Source organism: Pseudonaja textilis, chromosome 14 (assembly GCF_049901715.1).
Source record: "Pseudonaja textilis isolate UNSWEBS1 chromosome 14, rPseTex1.2, whole genome shotgun sequence".
Taxonomy (NCBI): Eukaryota; Metazoa; Chordata; class Lepidosauria; order Squamata; family Elapidae; genus Pseudonaja; species Pseudonaja textilis.
In genome coordinates, this window is record NC_142003.1 from 7,432,696 (window position 1) to 7,460,038 (window position 27,343).

The 27,343-nt window shown below is 44.5% G+C and overlaps 2 protein-coding genes across 2 annotated transcripts in view; one reads left to right on the top strand and one right to left on the bottom strand.

The window, feature by feature from the left end:
• Positions 1-8,731, top strand: part of SNX29 (sorting nexin 29) — a 180,314-nt gene extending 171,583 nt beyond the window's left edge. The window contains exon 21 of the mRNA XM_087912359.1: positions 8,633-8,731. Coding sequence (XP_087768485.1) covers positions 8,633-8,645 — 13 coding nt within the window. The 3' untranslated portion in view covers positions 8,646-8,731. The remainder of the gene's footprint in view (positions 1-8,632) is intronic.
• Positions 43-27,084, bottom strand: CPPED1 (calcineurin like phosphoesterase domain containing 1). The gene is made up of 4 exons (XM_026704235.2): positions 26,892-27,084; positions 19,361-19,579; positions 7,659-8,081; positions 43-510 (listed from the first exon to the last, which is right to left on the bottom strand). Exons 1-4 carry the CDS (start codon positions 26,956-26,958, stop codon positions 314-316), a joined length of 906 nt encoding a protein of 301 aa, XP_026560020.1. The 5' UTR covers positions 26,959-27,084; the 3' UTR covers positions 43-313.
• Between the last annotated feature and the right edge of the window lie 259 nt (positions 27,085-27,343).

A 27,343-nucleotide genomic window follows, 5' to 3' on the forward strand; every position in this document is an offset into this window, starting at 1 on the left:
CCTCGGACGCGAAGGTGAAAAGCAATCAACTAACAGGAGAGATGAGGGAATTCTATTTTATTGGGACTGGAATAAAATGCTTCTTATTTACTTCTCCTGGAAGATTTGAGGATTGACAAACCAGACTGCGCGATCGATGCTTCAATCAAATGGATGTTGTGCTGGTTAGCCATTCAGTTAGACAGAGGGATTTAGGGTGATGATCTTCAAAATTGCTGCTGAAGCACACAACTCCCAGCAGTTCCAGCCAACATGGACAATGGTGAGGGTGTCAGGAATCAAAACAGAAATGGAAAAGACAGCCCATAAATAACTACAGTTTGAGAAAACTCAGCTCGCTTATACTGTAGTATTTATGGTCTATCTTTTCTGCGGTGACCCATACTAGCCGCACTCCATGGGGGTCCTCCCCTAGCTGGCATCCAATGGCCGATGAAATGACCATGTTGAGATCTTTGTACGTTCCTCCAGCGTTTTTGTGAAGGTGTCCCGAAAATACCGTTTTAATACCTGTCGGAAATCAAAGCAAAACCAAACCATTATTTGGGCTCAAATCGAAAGGATTCCAGACCAGGCATGGTTTCCCAACTTTTTTTTTTTAATTCTTAGATGGTCCAAGATGATGGCTTTGGATCCCACCCAACCTCCAAAATTGTTTGTCAAGGACATTTGATTTGAAAGGATTTGCGTTAGAGGATGGAAGAAGAATTTCTCATGAGTTGTTAATCAGTTCTCTTTTGCTTCTCATCCAAGAAACTTCTTCAGTTCTAAATGAACTGAATTCTAGTTAGACCTGAAGAAGCTTCTTGCATGAGAAGCAAAATGTTTTCAAAGAAAAAAATGAAGAAAGTCCAGCTGCCTTTTGGAAATTCACCTTGGGGAAACCATGACCTGGATGATTGAGAATCTCGACAGTTGCTTGGTTTCTCTTGTTAACCCTATCCTCGCAGCGGATGCCACAAATCAGGATTGAAATTAAAGATCGACAATGGATGGACTCAGTGATCTATAAATTAGGTACCTAACCAATATACACAGCTAGAAGTATTTCATATACCAGTAGCCACTGCTAAAGAAGTCATATTTCCAGGGGAAGGACACTTGTAGACAAGAGACCGAGATGACAAGGTCTTATTTTTTAAACTTCCTCTTTCCCAACTCTTTAGAATTTCATTTTAAAGACTGGTTTAGAGATAAAACTATTCCCTTCATTGCATTTGTTGTCTGAAGCTCAAATACAGTCAATCAGAAATAGGTTTTGCATTGTCTTTCAGTGTCTGTAATCTTGAGTATTTCATTTAAAGACACTAATAAAACATGGCAAGCAATTTAAAACATGATCCAGTTTTGACAGCCAATTGTTGCTAATGTGCCCTGATTTCAGATTAATTGAAGACACAATGAAATCTCAATAGGGGAGGGATTAAAGAGAAAAAATAACAACAACTCCCTGAACCTCTCAACCCCAAAGCTGTGAGAGTAACACAATTCCCCAGCTCGCTTTTGGGGACCTCACACCAAATGTGTTGGGATTTCCACTCCCACTAATTCTGGTTTCCTTGGCCAATGGCTATGACCTGTGGGAGCAGAAGTCCAAAACACACGGAGAACACCCAACGGCATAACGCTAAATTAGGAGATCTGCATCTTAGAAGAACATCTACATGAACATGACACCTTAGTGATGAATGGTACCAGGGAATGGAAACCAGGACAAGACAAAAAAAAAAGGTGGAAAACATCTATGTTTTTGAGTTGAAGGTTCAACAATTTCAGATAAAGTATCTGAGCAGTTTGCCCATTCAACCTTCTCTTCCGTTTCACCAAACTTCCTTTGGTCCTGGTTCACTAGAGATAATCATCTCTGAAGGTAGATTCTTCTGAATTATGCAATGGTCCTGTGAGGATGTATCTATATCGATATTCTTTAGGGATTTCATAAGGAGGTAGAAGATTAAACAACATTCTTTCTCAATAACTCAAGGACAAGGTACGCTGCACCTGGAGAGGGGTATCTGGGAGGGATGTCCGCAGGTGGGACCACGTGATGGACTAATGGATGCAGGGGGTGGATCTTTGATTTCTCTTTTGGGAAGGGAAAACCTGGAATTCTCAGAATCGGGTTTTCCCAGATGTGCCAATATGATAAGACTATCATCTGCACCTCTATAACTGTCTGGTTTGGTTCTGCAACCCAACAGGATAGACACAGACTTCAGAGGATAATTAGGACTGCAGAAAAAATGATTACTACCAACCTGCCTTCAATCGAGGACCTGTATACTGCACGAGTCAAAAAGAGGGCTGTGAAAATATTTACAGACCCCTCACATCCTGGATTGTTTCAACTCCTTCCCTCAAAACGATGCTATAGAGCCCTGCACACCAGAACTACTAGACACCAAGGACAGTTTTCTCCTGAATGCCATCCCTCTGCTAAACAAATAATTCCCTCAACACTGTTCAACTACTTACAAAGTCTGCACTACTATTACTATTAATCTTCTCATCACTCCTTATCACCCATCCCCTCCCACTTGTGACTCTATGACTGTAACTTTGTCGCTTGAGTCCTTACGATCTATATTGACTGTTTCCTAGTGTGATTTGATTGCTTATTGTACCCTGTGATTATCATTAAGCATTAAACCTGATGATTCTTGACTCTTGACAAATGAATCTTTTCTTTTATGGACACTGAGAGCATTTACACCAAAACAAATTCCTTGTGTGTCCAATCACACTTGGCCAATAAAAGAATTCTAATTCTAATATGGAAGATAAGAATTGTCCTTCTTTGATCATATTTTCCTCTTCCTTTTGAGTAACAGTTTTAGGCAGAGAATCAAAACGTGAGGAACGGTCCTTTTGGGATGTGAATTTTTTTCAGCAGCAATAATGACATGACACTATATTCTCTGGGGGGTTGCGCAGGTGTGACCTGCCACCTGTTCTTCTTTTGCAGCTTTCTGCTGGATTTTCAGATTTGTCTCTTCAAGGAAGGTGCCGTGAGCAATTGAAAAGCAACCCCCACACACACAACAAACACAGGCAAAAAAAGAGACCGTCCACAAAAACTGACAGCAAAATAGTCACTCAGTTTTCCAGCTCCCTGCCACTCACCCCACTTCTCAGATCTCCCCGAGGTTCCTTCGCTGAACGCAGCTCCACCAAGTTAATCTGTCCTGGGTAGTCGTTGTATCTTATATAATTCAATGTCATAAACTTCAAAAAGCTATTTTTTTTCTGACTTTGGGGCTGGGTTTTCAAGCTGAGTCGGCTTTTTGTTTGTTTGGTTTTAATCAAAATCCTTGGCAGGAACTTCCAGAGTATTTTAACATTCTGGTCTGACACACCTCAAAAGAAACTTTTAATGAAGAAAGCACAGCGGGGAATAGGCCAGAAGCAGCTATCTGGAAGAGCCAGTAAGTTGCATTTTTGTCGTCTGATTAGCAACGAATCAGTTCTGCGTTACGATGTATAAAATGTCTTCTGCTTGAGGCATCCTGGAGCCATCTTTCACTGTCCCTTGTGACTGAGGTAGCCAATTCTTAAGGCTGCATTTTGGAATCTGTTTTGGTGCCTGTGTGTGGTGGTTGAGGCACCACTCTTTACGATGTGCTATGAATCCCATCACCAAAGGTTGCACTAGGGTTGGGTGTACCTCAACTGTTAGGACCTGTCAGTATTCCTGACCAAGAGAAGAAGTTGGAATCCTAAAGGCAACCTAGGGAGAAAAGAGCAGCTAGAGACATCTAGACCTTATCATATTAAGCCATGAGTCAGTCATTTAGTAGCTTTCAACCCTTCCTAACCAAGGTTGTCCATCGATAACAGAAGATCCATAGGAGAGAATATCTGTAGCTCAGGGTTGAACGGTGTGGTCCTTGATGCTCTCTGAGCTTGGTGGTTTTCATGCAGATGTTTCATTACCCAAACTAGGTAACATCGATGCTAGAAGGGAATGGAGTGTGTGTTGGTGGGGAGAGGAAGAGGAGGAGGAGGAGGACGACTGTGGGGTCCTTGGTGCTCTGAACTTGGTGGTTTTCTTGCAGATATTTCATCACCAAACTAGGTAACATCATCAATACTACTGATGCTACCTAGTTTGATAATGAAACATCTACAAGAAAGCCACCAAGTTCAGAGCACCAAGGACCCCACAGTAATAGAGGAGTCATCTTTGAATAACGAGGACCAGCGGGGGAGACTGTTGAAAGCTAACCAAAACTCTGAACCGAGCCCAGGACAGTAAGATCAGATTCAACACTCTGACCAGGAACCCTTTGATATGACCTTCAAGCTTGCAAGAATGAGGGAGTTATTGAATTAACTTACAGAAGTGCAAGTTGGTAAGAGGAAACTCCCTGGGAACCACTGCCTCTTTCGATGGCTTCTGTTGTGGTTAGCCAGCAGCAGGTGCAGACGGCTGAGGAGAGTGAAGACTCAGATGAGGGGCCAGGACCATTAGGGAGTGGACTGCTGCCTTCAGAGATTGTGGAGGCTGGCAGCAGCGATGAGGAGGTTCCCAAGGAGCCTGTGCCAAATGCACATGTGTGCAGGATTGCTAGCAGGAAAGAGTGGCTACAACAGCACAGGCGACTTGGGTGTAAGGCTGTAAGGTAATGGCCTCTCCTTCAAGATGGTAAAAGCCAGCTGTGAAGCGAACATTCTTTGCAGGAAGCAAAGACATTTTGAAACTCAGCCTCGTGGACATTACAGTTGGTATTTGAAGACTCTTGTGTTGTAAACTATTTCTTGCCTGTTGGTTTTTGGCAGCCTTGCAAAAACTTGGCAAAGCTTTTTCTTGTCGGAGCTAATTCGTTGGAAGCAGCCTTTTATCCGTGAAGAAACAGGATTCATAGATGAAACATTAAAAGATGGTGCTCTGCCTTTGTCTTGTGTTTGCTCTCTTGGAACCAGGTTTGGGTCAGAACAACTTCCGAGGTGAATTAGATTCACGGTAGCGATGTTAGGATGGGTTCTTGGAGGCTTCCATGGAAAGTTCTCCATTTACTGAACATTTGGGGGTTCTTCTGAATCAACATCTTAAATGTTACCCTGGATGGATTTCTTGGATTCTGAACTAGTACATATTTCAATGTTGTCTATTTTGTTTTTACGAGGGTGCCTTCTTTAGCATTCAGCTTTAATAGCGGATTGGTTGATAGCTTCATCTTCTTTTCCAGAATTTATGTTAGCAACCTTCTCATGCATTCCGGGATGGATCTTATCGTGCACATTTGGCAGATTTACTACACAATGGTCTGTTGTGGAAATGTTTGCAACAGCAAATGCTATCTTGTTTGCTGGGTAGGTGTAAATCCAAACCAACGGGGAAAGAATCAACTGGCAATGGAGTGACTGCTAAGTTGTGGCCAGGCCTACTGAATCCACGGGCGTTTTGAGTCCTCCATATTAAAAGCCACTTTAGAATTTGACCCACGCCTTGTGACTTTGTAAAATGTGGTTTTATCTTCTTGCATTCGACCTGCTTCAGGTTCCAGCCATCGACAGACACAAGACCGGGCTTCCACGCTTGCAATCATTTAGAAATTAAATTAATACCAAGTCTATCTTCTGCCCTGAAATGCCATCTAATAATTAGAACTGCAGAAAAAAAAATCATTGCTACCAACCTGCCTTCCATCGAGGACCTGCATGCTGCACGAGTCAAAAAGAGGGCTGTGAAAATATTTACAGACTCCTCACATCCCAGACATGAACTGGTTCAACTCCTTCCCTCAAAATGATGCTATAGAGCAATGCACATCAGAACAACTAGACACAAGGACAGTTTTTTCCCGCATGCCATCACTCTGCGAAACAATTTCCTCAACATTGTCAACTTATTTACTAAGACTGTATTACTATTCTTCTTCTCAAACTTCCTATTACCTATCTCCTCCCACTTATGACTATAATTTTGTTGCTTGTATCTTTATGATTTATATTGTTTTATTTAGTTTATGATTTGATTGCTTATTTAGTATCCTATCTTATGATTCTTGATGAAAGCATTTTTAACGTACACTGAGAGCTTATGCACCAAACACAAATTCCTTGTGCGTCCAATCACACTTGGCCAATAAAGAATTCTATTTCTATTCTAGTCTACTGTTATTCTACTTTCTACTCCCACTCCCTATTCTATTCTATTCTATTCTATTCTATTCTATTCTATTCTATTCTATTCTATTCTATTCTATTCTATGAAAATCATCTTTTCAACAAGATCCTTCACTCATCTTTTTGCTTCCACCTTAACCACCATGGTATTTTTGGGTAGCACTCAATCATCTTCATGGCTTAATGGTGAAATTAAAATGTGGCAGATTTTTCAATTGACAAATATTTATGATAAGGATGCAATTTTATTTTTAATTAGCCCAACTGTTAGGGACACTTGTAAAGTGAGAAACGAAGCTCAGCATTTTCACACCAGATGTAGCTCACGTTTAGCTCTGTGGCGTAAAACGAATGGGCTGTTAAAGAAATCCAATTAAACAACAAACAGACAAATAAACATTTTGGTTTCAGGGGGAACTTCAAACGGAGTAAATAAAAACAGGTTGTTTCTTTGGGGTGGGGGAAATTGAGAGTACTTCAATGAAACAGAAGGCTGCTCTAGAACAAATAATTATGAATGAAAAAATTCATAACGATGGGCTTCCGATAAGATGAACCATAGTTAACTTAGGAATGGTTTAGTGTATAAACCAATGCTAGCCAGTGACTGATATACTGATAAACATTCTCAGTAGATGCATCCACCCCACATTTCATGCAAAAAGTCTACAAAAGGTTTCCAGCTAGGTGTATATTCCTAGACCTTGTGGTTTTGACGATCAGGGGAAAAATGGTAATAGAAAAAGAGTAAGCTGTTTTTGTATTTTAAAATAAGAGATAATTTTGTAACTGTATTTGCACTTGCTGCAAAGGAAATTGGTCCTTCCTTCCTTCCTTCCTTCCTTCCTTCCTTCCTTCCTTCCTTCCTTCCTTCCTTCCTTCCTTCCTTCCTTCCCTCCCTCCCTCTGCAATGGTTAGAATGCAGTATTGCAGGCTAATTCTCCCTGCAGTCTGGAGTTTGATCTTGACCAGCTCAAGTTTGACTCAGTCTTCCATCCTTCAGAGGTGGGTAAAACGAGGACCCAGATTGTTGGGGGGAAATAGGCTGATTCTGTAAACCGCTTAGAGAGGGCTGTAAAAGCACCGTGAAGCAGTATATAAAAGTCTAGGTGCTATTGCTGATTCGCTGCGGTGGTGCAGTGGTTAGAACACAGCATTGCAGGCTAACTCTGCCGACTGCCAGCAGTTCGATCCTGACTGGCTCCAAGTTGACTCAGCCTTCCATCCTTCCGTGGTCAGTGAAACAAGGACCCAGATTGTTGGGGGCAAAGAGGCTGACTCTGTAAACCGCTTCGAGAGGGCTGGATAGCACCGTGAAGCGGTACATAAGTCTAAGTGCTATTGCTAAGTTAACCACTGCAGATTCACTTAGGAACTGTAGCTAGAAAGGCCATTAAAATGGGGCAAAGCTCCCTGAACAACTGCCTCACTTACTTAGCGACAGAAATTTTGGGGCGAATCGTGGTTTGTAAGTCGAGGACTACCTACAAATACATTTAGGAAACCGTATCCGATGGCTGGAAGGATACCTGCTCGGCAGAATTTTTCCATGAGTTCGTGTCGCACGGCCTTCTCCAGATTGAAGTAGTTGTGGTCCTCCTCGGGCTCGTTTACGAAGAAGGGGATGTGCTGAAAGACAACGGCATGGCGGCACTGCTTTTTCTCTGCCATGGCCAGCTGCTGCTCCAGCCACGCATCCTGCGCCGCCTTTAATTCTGAGCACTGAGAAGCATCGAAATACAGCTGGGAATTCAGCACGAGGAAGAAGACGCCTCCAGCCCAAAAGCTGAAGTAATCATCGCCCCACTGCTGGCAGTAATTGCTGATGGTCTCCGGAGTCGGCGTGTTGCCCAGGTCATGGTTGCCGCTGACGAAAACCAGAGGGATGTCTCTTCTAAGATCCTTCAGGGCATTTCTTAGATCCCGAATTTGAGCCTCTCGCCATTCTGTCCCTGCAAAAACAAGAAGAGAGCGAAGCGTTAGGAGATATTAAGTTGCAGGATGTCGGGAAATGCTCGGGCAGGCAGGGAGGGCGTTTCAAGGGAGGAATTAGCCTAGAATTGTTGCATAGCCGCAAGAGATCGTGATTAATGACACCCAGCCCATGAATGTGGTCAATTGGAGAATCTGATTTATGACACACCCGGGGGGGAGGAAACAGGGTCACAGGGGACTGTAAATGATGTAGGCCAGAGTTGGTTTCATACAGGGCAGGGCCAGTAGGTCACCTCTAATGAATCTTTTGAAGTGTGTTGAAGTTTGGCTTCAGAATCCTGATTTAATTAGAGCAATTGCTGGAATCCTGACATCGACACTCCTTAAAGTTGCCAAGGTTGAAAAATACTGACTTAGTGTAAGAGCTGTCCAATTATTCCGTTTCTTTTCATTGCGTATTTTCAAGCAGAAATCTGGGGTACTTTAACTAAGAATTGGTTTCAATGGCTGAAACGCCCCTCCCATCTGTATAATTCCATGATTGATTGATTTTTATTTTTATTTGCAGGATTTTCCACTGACTCGGTCTGCCTTCCTCTTTCAACACCTGTCATTCTGGTTTTTACAAAGCCCTCGGATTGTAAAAGCCAGAGTAAAAATGCAATTATCTCAAAATGGTAGCAATTCAACAAACAGTGATTTAAGAAGAAAAGGAAAAAGAAAACCAACAACCGTCCAAGTGAACCATAAGTGTCTTCTACTTAACGGCCTTAAAGCAGAGCGCCAATACTTCTTGCTGTAAAATGTGTTTGATCTGCTGTCAAAACCATTTTGTTTCATCTGACATGTCTCGATTTTATAGGCGCTTCAGAAGAGGTGCCAGAAATAAGTCTGCAGGGATCCCAGGCCAACTTTCTGGCTGTAAATTATCCATTAACATGCTGATTGCTCAATGGTGGCTAACAAGATGCTGAGGTCGGACACAGAGAACTTGAGGACGGTGTTGTAGTTCGCTGGCAGCCGGTGCAAACAGCAGCAGAATTGGACAGTGGGGAAGAACGGGGACCAGTCTGAGAGTCTGGAGAGGACTTGGACGAGGGTCCTGTGTCCGATGCAGAGATGGGGCCAGGACCATCTGGGAGTGGGGTGCTGACTCTGGAGCCTTCAGAGTCTGGCAGCAGCGAGGCAGAGGACCCAGGGGAGCCTGTTCCCAGTGCATGTGTGCGCAGAGCTGCTAGAAGGCAAGAGCTGTTGAAACAAAAGGGGCAACTTGAGAGTAAGACTTTGAGGTGATTGGCCCTCCCCTAAGGTATAAAGGTCAGGCCAAGATGACGAAACCTTTGCAGGAAGCAAAGTAGTTCGATTGGTTCATTCTTGAAGCTCTTTGTACTTTGGTTGGTTTCTTTTGTACTTCGGTGGGTTTCTTTTCTAGTTCATTTGATACTTCTGTTTTTGGCAGCACTTCACAGAAGAGAAAGGTGGGTGCTTATCTCAGGGGACTGTTTGAGATTAATTCCGCCTGGGAATGAAAACAATTCCCAGCGTTGCAATAAAATCAGTCTTGTTTTTAAAATAAGTGTGTGCGCAATTACAGTTTAGGAAGCCTGGTCAGAACAGATTGAGGGCTAGGGATGTCAATCAAGATCTCTCAAAGAAGTCTCTTATTGATTGATTGATTGATTAGATTTTTTTATTCTGCCTTCATTAATCGATAAGTAACTTAAGGTGGCAAACCTATCGCTATTTGAGTGTGAAAAATATGTGCCTGGATGAATCCAAAACAGTTGCCTTATTAATATGTCATTTTAATAAATAATAGAGATACTGGGTTTAGATGGCTGGAGGTGGCACCGTGGTCGGAATGCAGTATTCAGGCTAATTCTGCATTCCCACTGCCAGAAGTTCGATTCTGTGCTTGTGAGATTCATTGATCCCTTCGGTTGGCCACCATGGGATCTCGAAGACTTAAATGGGATCCCTTTAGCTTCTTGTACTCTTTCTTGTGCTCATTCTGGACAAGACGCACGAGTACTTTTAAGTATCAAGAGCCATGATGGCGCAGTGGTTAGAGTGCAGTACTGCAGGCTAATTCTGCTGATTGCCGACTGCCAGCAGTTTGATCCTGACTGGCTCAGCCTTCCATCCTTCTTGAGGTCAGTAAAATGAAGAGCCAGATTGTTGAAGCCAATAAGCTGACTGTAAACTGCTTAGAGAGGGCTGTAAAAGCACTGTGAAGCGGCATATAAGTCTAAGGGCTATTGCTATTGCTGTTCTCCCCATAACAACAACCCTGTGAGGTGGTTTGGACAAAGAGAGAAGGACTCTTTTCCACAGACAAATTAGACTTCCAAACAGGCCACATTGCTTGATTTGAACCTGTTAAATTTCCACTTCTGGAATCCTTTCCCCAGTTGGTACCCCACTGCAAGTAATCGTCAACTTAGGACTGCAACTGAGGTCAACATCTCTGTTGCTAAGTGAGACAGGTGTTAAGTGAGTTTTGGCTCATTTTATGACTTTACTTGCCACAGTCGTTAAGTGGATCACGGCAGTTGTTTAGTAACACGGTTGTTAAGTGAATCTGGCTTCCCCCTTGACTTGGCTTGTTTGAAAGTTACAAAAGGGGATCAATGAGAATGCTGCAAAGGTCATAAGTGTGAAATTAGAAGAAGAAGAAGGAGGAGGAGGAGGAGGAGGAGGAGGAGGAGGAGGAGGAGGAGGAGGAGGAAGAAGAAGAAGAAGAAGAAGAAGAAGAAGAAGAAGAAGAAGAAGAAGAAGAAGAAGAAGAAGAAGAAGAAGAAGAAGAAGAAGAAGAAGAAGAAGAAAAAAATAAAGTCCTGATAAACATCTTATAAAGCATCCATCGCTCCTTCCATTTTCAGGGCAGCATCTGAATAGCACGTTAACATCCCGTCTTGAATAAAGCGTCAAATTTAATACAAATCGCCCGGGGTTTTCTGTTATGAGAGCTGTCCAGAATGGAGAGGCTTTGTTTTAACCTGATGGTTTTGGCATCGGTTCTCGCCTCTGCCTTCTGTTCCTTAAAAGTACAGCTCGTTGTTCTGTCTTGAAAAATATCAATTTGTGTCATTTCCACCAAGAGGAATCATGCTCATTATTACCCGGAGCAAATGAAGGACTTGAAAGTTATTCAGCCAGGTTAGGAAGGGGAAAATACACAGGGGGATAAAAGAAACAAACATAGTCCTGAGTGGCAAGGATTCTCCACCTACCCTAGGAAAAGCAACTGGATTTTAAGGGAGGTTATCCCCGATTAAATATGTTCTACATCATACGGGGAGTCTTCAACTTCCGACTACAATGGAGCTCAAAATATCCCTGGCTAAGCGAGATAGTTAAGTCAGTTTTGCCCCCTTTTATGACCGTATAACACTTGTTCAGTGAATCGTTGCAGTTGTTACTAACAATTGAATCTGGCTTGGTCAGAAGCTTGCATGGCTCTGGGTTGCTGAGACCATCATAGATAGGACTCAAAGGCCAATAGGACCATCATAAATAGGACCCAGTGCTGGGATTCAATTTTTTTTACTACCAATTCTGTGGGCCTGGCTTGGTGGGTGTGGCAGGGGAAGGATATACTGCAAAATCCCCATTCCCTCCCCACCCCACTAACCTGCTTTCCAGCTCCGTTCTCCTGTGCAGGGCAACCAAAGAAGACCCAGTCGATCAGCTGTGAGTGTGGCTTGGATGGGCGTGGCATTCTGTGGGCATGTCTTGGTGGCTTTGTGGGCATGGCTTTGTGGGCGTGGCTTTGTGGGTGTGGCTTTGTGGGCGTGGCGGGGGAAGGATATACTGCAAAATCCCCCTCCCCACCCCACCCCACTAACCTGCTTTCCAGCTCCGTTCTCCTGTGCAGGGCAACCAAAGGAGACCCAGCCAATCAGCTGGGACTCAGGAGGCGGAGAATAATTGGGGGAGGGGCCAGTCAGAGTTGGGATTGGCCGGTTCTCCAAACTACTCAAAATTTCCACTACCGGTTCTCCAGAACTGGTCAGAACCGGCTGAATACCCACCTCTGGTATGGGGATGCTACAATGGTGGTTATGGTGGAAAACGGTTACAAGTCCCTTTTTTTTCAGCACCTCTGTAACTTTGATTTGGTCACTAAATGAACTGTTGTAAGCCGAAGACTACCTGTATTCCCCCTGTTGTTAAACGTTTCTAGCACGGAAGCGTCTCAGAAAAACCTACGTCTCTTCTAAAAGCCTTTGCCACATCTTGCAAGCGGAGAAATCAAAGCGATTTGAAAGCCTGGTTACCAACAGAAGAGAATATTTATAATTCAGAGTTGACCTGTTGGTTCCTTGCTGCTCTGCGAGCTTGGTTGTTTTCTTGCAGATGTTTCATTATCCCAATTAAGGTAGCATCATCAGGGCTCGGGAGGAGTGGGGTTTGCTCTGTAAACAACAGCCTAATTAAGGGACCATCAAGAACATTCCCACTAACAACACGACCTGGCAAGCCACTGGCACATAAACAGAGAGCAGCAGCCCTCCCCTTCTAGCATGGATGATGTCACCTAGTTGGGTTGTTGTGGTTTGCCGGCAGCCTGTGCAGACAACAGCGGAATCGAACGGTGGGGAAGAACGGGGACCAGTCTGGGAGTCTGGGGAGGACTCGGACGAGGGTCCTGCGTCCAATGCAGAGATGGGGCCGGGACCATCTGGGAGTGGGGTGCTGCCTCTGGAGCCTTCGGAGTCTGGCAGCAGCGAGGCAGAGGACCCAGGGGAGCCTGTTCCCAGTGCGCATATGCACAGAGCTGCTAGAAGGCGAGAGCAGCTGAGACAAAAGGGGCGACTCGAGAGTAAGGCTGGGAGGTGACTGCCCCTCCCATAAGATATAAAGGACAGGCAAAGGTAGAGAAACCTTTGCGGGAAGCAAAGTTGTTCGCTCTGTTCAGATGAAGCTCTGTGTGGACTTTTACTTCGGTTGTTTTTTTTTACAGTTCATTTGGCACTTTAGTTGTTGGCAGCAATTCAAAGGAGAGAAAGGTGGGTGCTTATCTCGAGGGACTGTTTGAGATTCATTACCGGCTGGGAAGGAAAATAATTCCCAGCGTTGCGATAAAACAAGACTTGTTTTTAAAGTAAGCGTGTGTGTAATTACGGTCTCGGAAGCCTTGGTCAGAGCATGGGCAAGGAAAAATCTGCAAGAAAACAACCAAGCTCAGAGAGCACCGAGGACTGAAAGTTGGCCTCCTCCTCCTCCTCTTCTCTGCAAATCCCACTTCCTTCTAACACTGATGATGTTACCTAGTTGGGTGGTAAGACATCTGCAAGAAAACAACCAAGTTTGGAGAACACCAAGAACCCCAGTTGTTTCTCCTCCTCCTCCTCCTCCATGCAAATCCCACTCCCTTCTAGCCCTGATGATGTCACCTAATTGGGTAATGAAACATCTGTGAGAAAACAACCAAGCTCAGAGGACACAGAGAACCCCACAAGGCATCTGTCATGCCCCTGTCGGAATCTGAATCCGAGGAGGAAGACGAACAGCTGACAGGTAGTTGGAGTGTGGCTCTGTTGGCTGTGGAGGAAACTGGGGAAGGGCAAAGTCCAGCTAGACAGAGTAGGAGAGAGACAGAACAAAGGAGAGGGAGTTCAGAGGAAGACCCAAGCCCACCCCCTCTTCATCCTAGGACATGCAGGGAGGAACGGAGAAGGGAGCAATGTGGGTTGCGTGGCTTACAGGGGAGGAAAGGGCCCTGATTCCCTTCATTAGCCACACCTGGGAAGAGAGTTTAAAAGAGATGTGTGCTGAGTGCAGCAACTTCTGGGAACAAACATGAGTTTATCTTGTGTTGACTTTGGTTATCTGCGTTCCTGGCATCCTCCCAACCGTGTTGAATTACTACCGTTCCCTTCACATTTGGAATTCCTTCTCTTGCCCTGCCGGACTATTTACCTCATTTTGCCTTGATTGGACTTTTAATTACAGTTTTTGTTGACCACGTTTTGGACTTGATTCTCTGCAGCCCAAGGCTGTTTGTTCCTGGGAGAATTTTTCTCCAACCCAGAAGGTAACCTGGACATTGGGGGGCCAAAGTGGGAGCTAACAAAGGGACTCCGACTGTGTTGCCTTTGCGTCATCACAGCATCATTAAACTACCGAAACTGGATACCGAGAAATCCGGAGCTCCCAATTGTGGAAGGGAAGATTTTCAACCAGCACCCCAATTTCTCCAGAACCCTCCATAACCAAGCGGCGACATTCTGCAGCAGAGTTCCGGTCCGCAAAACTCTAACGACATTCCCCACCCAGCCCTTGCGATAGCACGCCTTGGGATTATTCTTGGTATCATCACACGCTTCCGTATAATCAAGGGAAAAGGGGACTGGGGGGTATTGTAAAACCCATCCCTGCCCTACTAGTAATGATAACAACAATCCACACGGAACCCCTCCTCCACATTTAATCACCATTTACATAACCAAAGACACTGACGCTGATTACTTAGTTCCTTTAACGGGTTCATAAACGGCTCAAAGTATTTTTGCTTGATTGGAGCCCACTTTAGCTGATGATGCTTCCCTCTCTCTCTCTCTCTCTTCCTCCCTCCCTCCCTCTCCCTCTCTCTCCTTTTTTGCTGCAGTTGTCCCAGGCGTCTTAAAAGCCAAAGACTTTTGTCGTATTTAACAAGGCCGGGGAATTAGAAGAGAATAGGGACCTTGGAGGTCTGCTAGTCCAGCCCCCTACTTGAGCAGGAAAAAAACCTATACCATCTGTAAACTGCTTAGAGGGGGCTGGAAAGCCCGGTGAAGCTGTATACCAAGTTCTATTGCTATTTCTTCCTTCCTTCCTTTCCTTCCTTCTTTTCTTCCTTCCTTTTTTCCTTCCTTCCTTCCTTTCCTTCCTTCCTTCTTTCCTTTTCTTCCTTCCTTTCCTTCCTTCCTTCTTTCCTTCCTTCCTTCCTTTCCTTCCTTCTTTCCTTCCTTTCCTTCCTTCCTTCCTTCCTTCCTTCCTTCCTTCCTTCCTTCCCTTCCTTCCCATCCATCCATCCATCCATCCATCCATCCATCCATCCATCCATCCTGCACAGTGCTTAGAGTACAGTATTGCAGGATGACTCTGCCCACCGCCAGGAGTTCGATCCTGAACGGCTCAAGCCTTGACTCAGCCTTCCGTCCTTTTGAGGTGGGTCAAATGAGGAGCCAGATTGTTGGGAGCAAATAGGCTGACTCTATAAAAACCGCTTAGAGGCGGCTGTAAAGGACTGTGAAGCGGCATATAAGTCAAAGTGCTGTTGCTATTGCTAAAAAGCACGTTTTTCGTCCAAACGGTCCTGAGAACAGAAAGGAGGAGGAGGATATTAAAGATTCCTGGGGAGTCCCATCGCTCTCGCTTTGATTGCTGTTCCTGGCTAATGTTTGCCCAGCTTAGACCAAACACACAACCTAGCTCAAAAGCAATTTTGGTGTTCAAGATGTTCTCTTCAACTGTTTCACGCCCTGTGTGGCTAAATGTGTCTTTGGCAGTTGTGTGATGCCTGGCAGTGGGGTTGAAGCGGGAGATGGACTACATAAGCAAGAACCAACTTCTCTAAAACGTCTAATATCTTCCCTCCTTATTTAAAAAAAAAAAAAGAACCAGACTTGCAAAGCTTGTGCATTTCCTTGTTGACGGCTTCGTTGAAGTTGCTAGCAGATGGAGCCAAGAAAACGAGCCCCTTTTATTTATGGATTTACTTATTCATGTATTATTTTTTCTTCCTTCATTTAAATTTATTGGCCGCTCATCTTACCCTGGGGCAACTCTGATCGATGTTAACAAATCTGAACTTTTTCTAAGAGGAAGCTAATACAGATAGACCTCAACTTACAACCACAAGGGTGCCCAAAATGGTAAGACATTTGCTAAATGAGTTTCCCTCCGTTTTGCGATCTTTCTTGTTGTTAAGGGGGGTAAAATGAGGACCCAGATTGTTGGTGGACAATAGGCTGACTCTGCAAACTGCATAGAGAGGACCGTAAAACACCGTGAAGCGGTATATAAGTCTAAGCGCTATTGCTACCGCTATTAACCAATTTCTCACTTTGCAACATAAACTCTGGGCTCAATTGTGATCGTAAGTGGAGGACTACCTACACAATTTGACCGTTTCGTGCGACGGAAGGCCTTGGATTGAAATCAGCCAGTGATTCATCCCTAGCACAGAACGCTGCCTCCAAGATAGGCCACATCAATTTTGAACACAAAATACGCAAGCAAAGTTGTAAGATGCCAAGGCAAAGATGATTTTAGCGTTGGCAGTTTTGAACAGAACGGTTTGTAACGAGGGATCTCTCTATGTTAACACATTGGAGAGAGGTTTTTATTTATTGATTTATTCTTGGGGTGGTTTTTTTTGGCGGGTGGAGTTTGGGTTTCTTGTCATTGACAGGAGATCCATGCTGGGAACGCAAAAGAGATTTTTGGGCAGAGAAAATCTAGGGTAACGTGGGGGGAATCCTGCAAAGTTGAAAGAGAGAGTGCCAAATACAGAAATAGAATAGAATAGAATAGGAATAGGATAAAATAACAGAGTTGGAAGGGACCTTGGAGATCTTCTAGTCCAACCCCTCCTGCCCAGGCACGAAACCCTACCCCACTTCAGACAAATGGTTATCCAACATCTTTTAAAAAACTTCCAGTGTTGGAGCATCTACAACTTCTGCAAGCAAGCTGTTCCGCTGATTAACTGTTCTCACTGTCAGACAATTTCTCCTTCGTTCTAAGTTGCTTCTCTCCTTGATTAGTTTCCACCCATTGCTTCTTGTCCTGCCCTCAGGTGCTTTGGAGAATAGCTTGACTCCCTCTTCTTTGGGGCAGCCCCTGAGATATTGGAAGACTGCTATCATTTCAACCCCTAGTCCTTTTTTTCATCAAACTAGACAGTACACAGTTCCTGCAACTGTTCTTCATATGTTTTAGCCTCCAGTCCCCTAATCATCTTTGTTGCTCTTCTCTGCACTGGAAGTTCTCCAGTTGTAACCGTTTGTTTAAGAACCATTCGAAGTTACAATGGCACTGAAAAAAGTGACTTATGACCCTTTTTCACACTTATGACCACGGCAGTGTGGAAAAGCCCCCCCCCCTTTCCCCCCCTCTCAACTCACTAGTTTGCAAAATTGTCTTTGCAAAGAGAAAACCCAGGGGCGATTCTACGCCAGCTTGCGCAGCTTGGAGCAAAGATGGAATGTAAATGTAACGAATTAAACATGCCCCAGGATCTCCCCGTAAGACTCTGCTTGAAGGTTGCAGGAATTGTGTATGTCTAGTCTAACAAAAAGAAAGATTGGGGTGTGTGTGTGTAGGGGAAAACGACACGATAGCAGCCTTTCAAAATTTCAACAGTTTGTCTTGTTGTCTAGGGTTCCCTCGATTGCCCTCATTAAATCATGAGCCTCGGGCCAATCGTCAAAAGAATCCAAACGGTTTATTAGGAGCAACATGTGGGCATTATCCCAGTTGAAGCAAACTCTAACACACGTGATTTACGGTCATTTGTGGCTCTGTTTCCCCCCTCCCCCCTGGGTGTGTCATCAATCAGATTCTCCAGCGAAGAATTTCTTGCAGGCAAGAAATAGTTTACAACACAAGAGTCTTCAAATACCAACTGTAATGCCCAAGAGGCGGAGTTTCAAAACGTCCTTGCTTCCTGCAAAGAACATTCACTTCACAGCTAGCTTTTATCTTCTTGAAGGAGGGGCTATTACCTTGCAGCCTTACTCCCGAGTTGCCCGTGCTGTTGTAGCTGCTCTTTCCTGCGAGCAATCCTGCGTGCACGCGCACTTGGCACAGGCTCCTCGGGAACCTCTTCATCGCTGCTGCCAGCCCCCACAGCCTCTGAAGGCAGCAGTCCACTCCCTAATGGTCCTGGCCCCTCATCTGACTCTTCACTCTCCTCAGCCGTCTGCACCTGCTGCCGGCTAACCACAACAAGAAGGGGGTTGGACTGGAAGACCTCCAAGGTCCCTTCCCACTTTGTTATTCTGCATTTTGATTGATTTCCAGGAAGCGCGCCTACCAGCTGGTGCCGCAAAAACACCATTTGTATTTTCCCGATTCTCTCACGGCTCCGATTTTCCCCGTCGCTCTTTCGCTTCATTCCCTCCCTTTTCTCTGGAAGCCAGCAGAACCCAACCCAAGGTAATTTGCTGCTCGGGGAAACTCCGGGCACCGCAGACCTGAAAACGAACAACCGGGCCAGGCCAATTTTCCAGAAGGTGGTTTCATTCCTGGACCCCTTTGCGGGGGCCAAGCTAGCGATGACTACATTTGGAAACGTTAAGGGCCTCGAATTGCAATCATGGGAGAAATGTGGCTGGACGTGGGGGATTTTTGATTATGCTAACAAGATTACTCCACGCAGCTGTGTGGAGGGAAAAGCAATGCGTGGCTCAGAGCCAGTCTGCTAATCCAGCCTGCACAAAAGCCAACTTGGAATGAAGATGTTATATTCCCCCCCAAAAAAGAAGGGAGGGTGTTTGGCAAGTTGCCACTGGCAAGCCCCCTTGGCCCCCACAAAACTGACCTGCTAAAATGAAGCGAAAAGTGGGTAAATATTTGTACACGGACGTTATTTGTGCGTGTGCAGTGGTTCCCGTCACAACACACTGCCTGCAACACAGGATGTCCTCGGCCGTTCGCTGAGTGACTGTTTGAAGTTACAACGGCACTGAAAAAAGTGACTTAGGACCATTTTTCACACTTCTGTCTGTTGCAGCATATAGCAATATCTCTTAGACTTATATACTGCTTCACAGTGCTCTACAGCCCTCTCTAGGCGGTTTACAGAGTCAACATATAGCCCCGAACAATTTGGGACCTCATTTTACCAAACTGGGAAGGATGGAAGGCTGAGTCAACCTTGAGCCGGTCAGGATCGAACTCCTGGCAGCGAGCAGAGTTAACCTGAAGTTCTGCATTCTAACCACTGTGCCACCATGGCTTGCAGGCTGGCTGGCTTCCTTCCTTCCTTTCCTTCCTTCTTTCCTTCCTTTCCTTCCTTCCTTCCTTCCTTCCTTCCTTCCTTCCTTCCTTCCTTCCTTCCTTCCTTCCTTCCTTCCCCAGCAATAGCAGAATTATATACCGCTTCACCATGCTTCACAGCCCTCTCTAAGCGGTTTACAGCCTCTTGCCCTCAACAATCTGGAGATTTTGTGATGATGCGTGAGGGGCTTTTCGCATAGATAGACAGATAGATGGATGGATGGATGGATGGATGGATGGATGGGTAGGGTAGGTAAGTAAGTAGGTAGAGACAGAGACAGAGACAGAGTTTGAATTGCCTTACCAGGCATGCCGTGTATTAAATCTCCGCAGAGAACAACAAACTTTGGTTTCGGGTTCAGGCGGTTAATGGCTTCCACAGCCTGCCGGGTGAGCTTCAGTTCCGCTTCCCATTCGTCTCCACCACTGCTGCAATCGCCGATGCTGTAGGCCTTCATCAGCCCAAACTGAGGGTCCGCTCCTTGAATGAAATAGAAAGGGCCCTTCCACTCCCGTTCTTCTTCTGGAGATAAGACAAAATGGGGACATCGGATTAAGCAGGGCAGCGGCTAGCTTTAAAACGTGTGGACTTCAACTCCCAGAATTCCCCAGCCTGCAGAGTTTGAGGTTAAGGAACCAGGCTGTGAATCAGGTGACAGTGAGTTCTAGCTGCGTCTTGGGCATGAAAGCTAGCTGGGTGACTTTGGGCCAATGACTAGGAGACAGTGAGTTCTAGTCCTGCCTCAGGCATGAAAGCTGAGCAGATGACTTTGGGCCAATGACCAGGAGACCGTGAGTTCTTGTCCTGCCTTAGGCATGAGAGCTGACCAGATGACTTTGGGCTAATGACCAGGAGACAGTGAGTTCATGCCTTAGGCATGAAAGCCGGCTGGGTGCCTTTAACCAGTAAACCCAATTGCTCTCCGTGGACAAGCTTATAGCTCTCATTGTTCAAGTGGGGTCTTGTCTCTACTCCTTAGTGTGTCTGTGGTGCTCCTCAACATAATATCTATCACATTGTATCCGAATGTCCACCACAAGAGCTTACACGGGCCCAATGACTGATTTTTTTCCCAGCATAGCCTACCCTGTCCTTGAATAGCTGAGTTAACATTTGAACCGCTATTCGCGATATGCTAAACAAACAAACAAATATAAATAGACCTTCCAAAGCTTAGCACAAAGACCATGACAGAACCAAGCTAGTGGCAAACATAGATTTCATTCTAGTCAGAGGTGGTATTCAGTCGCTTCTGACCAGTTCTGGAGAACCGGTAACGGACATTTTGAGTAGTTCGGAGAACCAGCAAATACCGCCTCTGACTGGCCCCGCCCCCATCTCTTCTCCGCCTCCCGAGTCCCAGCTGATTGGCTGGATCTCCTTTGGTTGCCCTGCACAGGAGAACGGAGCTGGAAAGCAGGTTAGTGAGGTGGGGAGAGAATGGGGATTTTGCGGTAACCTTCCCCCAGGAGTGGGGAGGGAATGGGGACCACGCCACACCCACCAAGCCACGCCCACAGAACCAGGAGTAAAATTTTTTGAACCCCACCACTAATTCTAGTGTCTATTTGAATGTGGAGGGTGAAATGTCCCACGTACTGGATTTACCCATTGCACTTAAATGCCTCAAAATCTGCTTAATCTTGCTTTAGCTTCCAGTAGGAATTCCACTCCAGGTAGCTTCTTAAGTAAAATATTGCTTAAGGACTCAGCTTTACACGGTCATAGGATTTGACATGGCAGGTTCACAAAACAGCGATGGAGCCTTCCAAATGTTGACACCCAGCATTGTTTAACAGCCACGTCCCTTTGTATTCTCAGCACTAGTTAGCAAATGTTGTCCAAAAGCAACATCTCATTAAAACGAGATAAACAAGTGATGGGAAGAGCTGAGGACTGACAATGCATCACACTGTTTCTTGATTTGCTAATTTATAAATTCAGTTAGTCAGTCACTCGTGGGAAGGCAGATCAAGAAACAGACATGGCAGGGATTTTAGGAATGTTTTTCTTTTTTAAAGAAAAAAATTATTGTAGGGTAAAATAACAGAATCGGGAAAGCGTCTTTCTCTCTGACCCATCTTATACCAAAGCTAATCAAAGTGGGATAATTTTAATTCTCTTTTTTTACGCCTTCTACTTTCTCACGACGGAAGTACAGATAGTTCTCAACTTGCAATCACAGTAGAGCTCAAATTTTCCATTGCTAAGCGAGACAGTTGTTAAGTGAGGTTTGCCCCATTTTATGACCTTCTTTGCCACAGATGTAGCCTAGTTGGTGGCATTTTATTGTTTCATTTGCACGTTGCCAGCAATCCTATCTACCATATGGTAGCATTAAAAAGCGCTATACAAATAAAATACATTTCAAATCATCATTTTTTTTTTTTAAAAAAGAGGCTTTTCTTAAAAGCCTGGATAATTTTAGCACAGATACAGGTAGTCCTCAGGTGAACAGATGATCAGAGTTGGGAGGCTGAAGATGGGAACCACATCAGCTCTTTTCCAGTCCCAGTGCGCCAGGATTTTTGAAAGACGTGGCACGGTTGTTATGAGATGACATCTGCCAGATCCTTTACAACTCTGGGATGTAATCCATCAGGTCCCAGTGATTTGCACTCATCAAGATCAGACAGGTGTTCTCTTACTATTTTTTTTGTGTGCTCATTTTAACTTTTATTTCTAGTCTGTCTTTTACAGTTATGTTTTTGGTAGGTTGGTGTCATGCCCTTGTGGGAGTCTGATTCCGAGGGGGAGATCGAGCAGCTGACAGGGAGTGGGAGTGTGGCTCCGGTGGCTGCGGAGGAAATTGGGGAACAGTCCAGCTGGGCCTTCAGAGGAAGACCCAGGGCCACCCCTCTGCATCCTAGGGCACGCAGGGAGGAACTGAGAAGGGAGCAACACGGCTTATGGGAGAGAAAAAGGCCCTGATCCCTTTCATTAGTTGCAGCTGGGAGAACAGGATATAAGTGGGGCGTTAAGCGTGCGTTATCTTGTTCGAGGCTTATCTGGGTGTTGGTGTCCTCCCAACTGTGGGTGCTGCTGCGTTATTTTGTGAAAGTCTGCAATTTATCATCCTGGCCTGCTGTGTTAATTACTTCAGTGTGGTTCGTGTTGGTTTTTTTTTTTTATTTCTAATTATCTTTACTTTGGGTTTGGACTGCATTTACTCCCTTCGTAGACTGTTTTTGGAAGAGCTTGATATCCAGCCAAGGATAATTGGACATTGGGGCCCAAGTTGGGGGCATTAAAGGGAACGTATTCTACTTTTGTGACTGTGTTATTTTTGTGTCACGCCCTGGGTCATCACAGTTGGGCTAGAGTTTCTTTTTGTCCGATGCAAAGAATGAGTTAAGCAGCTCTGCTTTCTCTCTGCTGCCTGTTACTACCTTATCATCTTCTCTCTTTAGTGGACCTCCTAGATTTAGAATAGTTCGTTTAGTGACCGTTCAAAGTTACAACGGCACTGAAAAAATGATGTATGACCGTTTTTCACACTTATGACTATTTCACACTTACGACCACTACAGCATTCCCATGGTCACATGATCCAAAGTCAGGTGCTTGTTCACTGATTCATATTTATGATGGTTGCAGTGTCCCAGGGTCATATAATCCCCTTCTGTGACCTTCTGGCAAGCGAAGTCCGGTGGCCCTAGACTAGAGGCTCCGGTAGCCTAGAGGTGGAGCTCTCGCCTAACAATCAGGAGGCTGTGAGTTTGATCCTAGGTAGAGGCTAATATTTAGAATAGACTGTCGAGCAGGAGATTGGACTAGATGCAATGTCCCTTCCAACTCCGTTATTCTATGGGGAATAAAAATTAACGGGGGAACTGTGTTACTAACTTAACAACAGCAGTGATTCAATGAATAACTGTGGCAAGAAAGGTCATAAAATGGGGCAAAACTCACTTAACCAATGTCCCACTTAGCAACATAAATTTTGGGCTCAATTTTGGATGTACATCAAGGACTACCTGCATTATAGTGGCCATCGGTTTAGACAGTTTCAAAAGAATAATTATACAGGTAAGTCACTGATGACTTCTAGTGAAGATCACTGTAGAGCCTTAATTAAGACAGTATGGCCTAAATCAGGGGTGGGATTCTACCAGTTCGCACCTATTCACTAGAACCGGTTGTTAACATTCTAAGCAGTTCGGAGAACCGGTTGTTAGAAGAAATTGCAGGGCTAATCCTGCAAGGAAGGCAGGAAGGAAACATTCTGGTGTTGCTTACAGAAACTGCCTCTCCGTTAACCCTTATTACATTCTTGGCAGGACTGGACTTCCTGTCTCAGGAACTTCTCTGGAGTTTTTTTCCCCTCCTTTGCTGGTACTTTGCTTGTGTGGAGTGACCATTCAAAGTTACAATGGCACTGAAAAAAGTGACTTATGACCATTTTTCACACTTACAACTGTTGCAGCATCCCCACAGTCATGAGAGGCCAGGCGAGGAGATGCGTGCCTCGATGTGAATGATATTGAGTTGGCCACATCCAGCCAATAACATGACCACCAAGCCATGCCCACCACCTAAGCCACTCCCACAGAACCAGTTGTTAAAAAATTGGAATCCCACCCCTGGCCTAAATATCAGCCCAATTGAATTTGCTTAATTCTTTTTAACCTCACAGTGGAAAAAGTCCTTGAACTGAACAACTGCTATCCACTACAAGGTCGCACACCACTGTTCCCAAGTCTTCCAGCCTTCCCAGCGAACTAAATCCAGCCAATTAGTTGTGCAAAGATCAACAGATTTATTGTGATTTAACTTCAAGATTTCTGGAAAGGAGTGAGCTAAACACATGCTTTTTAGAAACCCCCTAGTTGTGTAACGGTTAATTATATCATTTTAAAGCCAATTCAGCCCCAGGTCTAAATATTAAAATTGGCAACTTTCTTAACATTCTTAAATGCACGGTGCTGATTTCCTTGCGTACAGCATTTATTTGCAAGTTTTGCCACTGCTACAAGTGGCAATTTCAAAGAATAACGCACAAAGAATGAGATTTGCATTAGTGTATTTTTAGATTACAAACCAAAGTACATCTGGAAGTATGATAGTCTCATTATTACTAAGAGCATGAGTGTATTAGTAATACTCAATTTCAAATTTCAACTCAATTTCAAGTCTCTGTACCTTTTAATCATCGTTGTTCAGAAGTGTAAACATACATGTTTCATTATTTTTACTGTAATATAAACTAATTTGAGCACTAGTTGCTCTCTGTAATATATGCCAAGTGTAGAAGTAGACTTTTGAGACATTATTGTGTGAAATGAGTAAATAGCAAAATATTAAGGTGTAGCAATTTAATATACACGGAAGTGACTTTTTACAGTTGCTATTTTCTTGACAGGCAGTGCAGCAATTCTGTCCATACTTTATCTGAATTCAGTCAGATTAAATTGTCAGGAAATTACATAATAAGAAGACAACCAGATGCAATCACATTGATTTCTATTTATTTTTTCTAACTGGTGGGTTTGCCACTCACTAACCAAAAGATTGAGGTAAATATGTTACAATGTTGAGACTCTATTAAGTTAACCCTGGCAGATTCAATCGAAAGTGCCTAAATAGTTTTAACTACACATTTTTCTGAAACCCAAAATCACACTCTTACATTAGATAACACCTTAACACATTTTTTAAAAATGTATTTAATTAATCCATTTGTTACATGTCTCAATTGCAATAGCAACTATGTTTTTTTTTTAAATTAAAATATTGGAAAAAATATTTGGGCTCTATAGCAATAGCAATTAGGGATGGTAAATATGTTAAGTTTCAAAAACGCTATCATCAGACATTTCAACTTTTCACACCAATTATCTTCCAGGAAAATATTCAACAAGATGACGCTGTGTAGTTTCCCACGAAAATCGTTTGAGAAATCACACAGATTGGGAGTAAAACGCAACCCAATCAACCATGGCAGGTGAAGACTGAGCACACACTTTTGCAGGTGCTAAGGTAGTTGAGTGTTAACCTTGGCAAAAGTTTTATATGGCATCACACAACATGACAACCTGGTTATGCTTCCAACTGTTCCTCGCACAGGGACTAAGCTGGGGCAGGTGCCCAAAGTCTTTGCTTTCCCCACTTTGCTTCTTCTTCCTTCTGGGAAGTAACCAAGTGGCCTTAATACTGTCCTCTATAAGCAAGGATGCTATAGTACCCTTTGACTTACAACCAACATTAACAGATCAACAGAGTTGGAAGAAACCTTGTAGGTCTTCTATCTAATCTAACCCCCGCACCTAAGCAGGAGACCCTACAGCAGGAGCCTTCAAACTTCACAATTTTAAGACTTATGGACTTCAGCTCCCAGATTTCCCCAGCCACTATGGCTGGGTGATGAATCCAGGGCATTGAAGTCCACAGGTCTTAAAGTTGCCAAGTTTGGAGACCCCTGTCCTACACTATTTCTGACAGGTGGCAGTCCAGTCTCTTCTTGAAAGCCTCCAGTGATGAAGCTCCCACAACTTCTGAAGGCAACTCTTCTGTTCCATTGGTTGATTGTTCTCATTGTCAGAAAATTTCTCCTTATTTCCAGATTGAATCTCTCTCCTTGTTCAGTTTCTATCCATTGTTCCTTGTCTGGCCTTCGGGGGCCTTGGAAAATAGCTGGACCCCCTCCTCCTCTCTGTGGCAGCCCCTCAAATATTGGAAGACTGCTATCCTGTCCCCCCTGGGCCTTCTCTTTATTAGACTAGCCATGCCAAGTACTTGCAACCATTTGTTTACCGTTCGAAGTTACAAAGCACTGAAAAACTGGACATGTGTCCATTTTTCACACTTACAACCACTGCAGCATTCCCATGGCCACATGATCAAAATTTGGATGCTTGGCGACTGGTTTATATTTATGATGGTTTCAGGATCCCAGGGTCATGTGATTTGTTTTTGCAACCTTTTGACAATGGGGAAGATAGATTCACTTAACGATGTGTTACTAATTTAACAACTGCAGTGATTCACTTAACAACTATGTATGGCAAGAAAGATTGTAAAATGGGGTAAAACTCATTTGACAAATGTTTCGCTTAGCAACATACATTTTGGGTTCCATTGTTCTAAGTCGAGGACTACCTTGTACTAATTTCTGGGCAGAGGGAAAGCGTTGAGAAGAAGAGACAAGATAGGAGTCAGCATCATCTAACAAGTCTGGAAAATCAGATTAAAACGTCCAAATTTGGAAACTTTAAGACTTGTGGACTTCAACTTCCATCGCCCCCCAGCCAGCAATTCTGGGAATTGAAGTCCATAAATCTTAAAAAGTTGTGAAGTTTGGTGACCCATGGATTCAAAACTCATGCCTTCTCCACAATCAGGAGAATGTGAGTTCGATCCTAGGTAGCGACTAATATTTGGAATAGACTCTCCTGTTTGAGCAGGGAGTTGGACTAGACGACCTCTAAGGTCCCTTCCAACTCTGTTCTTCTATGATCTATGATTCTTTTCCAAAAGAGTTAACTCTTCCACCCCTTCAAACTAGCTGGACCAGCTGAACTACAACGTCCATCATCCCCCACCACACACAGGGAAGCCTGACTGAGTTACTACACTGCAACATTTGGCCTCCTGAACTCTTATCTCCCATTGTCTCAAATGCACAGGAAAAAAAAGGACATGCTTCCAAAGACATGCCCTTGCTTTCCCTTAACTTCGGTGCACGCCTATTTCGGCCCCCCAGTGCCCAGCAGTACGGCGCTGATAAGCCTCCGGGGCCCGCCGCGCTCCGCTCGCAAAGGTTCCGCCGTTTTGCATAAACAAAAGCGGTTTGAAATTTAATCTCAGGGATGCAATGTATAAAATCTCTATATACCTTCGCGGAAGACGCTCAGGGTCCTGTCTCGGGCTTTTAGCAACTCATTCTGCCCTTTCTCAGCCATGAGGAGCGCAGGCAGGCCCTTCTTTTCTTCCCGGGGGAGCAGAAGCAGCCCTTAAAAAAAAAAAGGGAGGAGGAGGAGGAAAAAGTCAGTAACTTGGCAGGCGAGGGGGCGAAGGCTAATAGAGGAGGCGGGGTCTAGGAAGCTGGGACGGCGCAGAGTGTCCCAACCCTCTGGAAGAGAGGGAGGTGGGAACGCAGCTCTTAACCCCTTGGGAAATTGCATTTCCACAATGCATTTCTTGCATTGCATTTCTTTATAGTTTCCTCGTGACCCCAGCTTCCCAGCACAGCTTTGCGCCATGCTTGCAACAAAACGGTGGTTTCCTACTTTTAGGAGTTGCACGGTTGGGCGGGAAGAGCGCTTTGCTGGCGCTCAGAGGCAACTT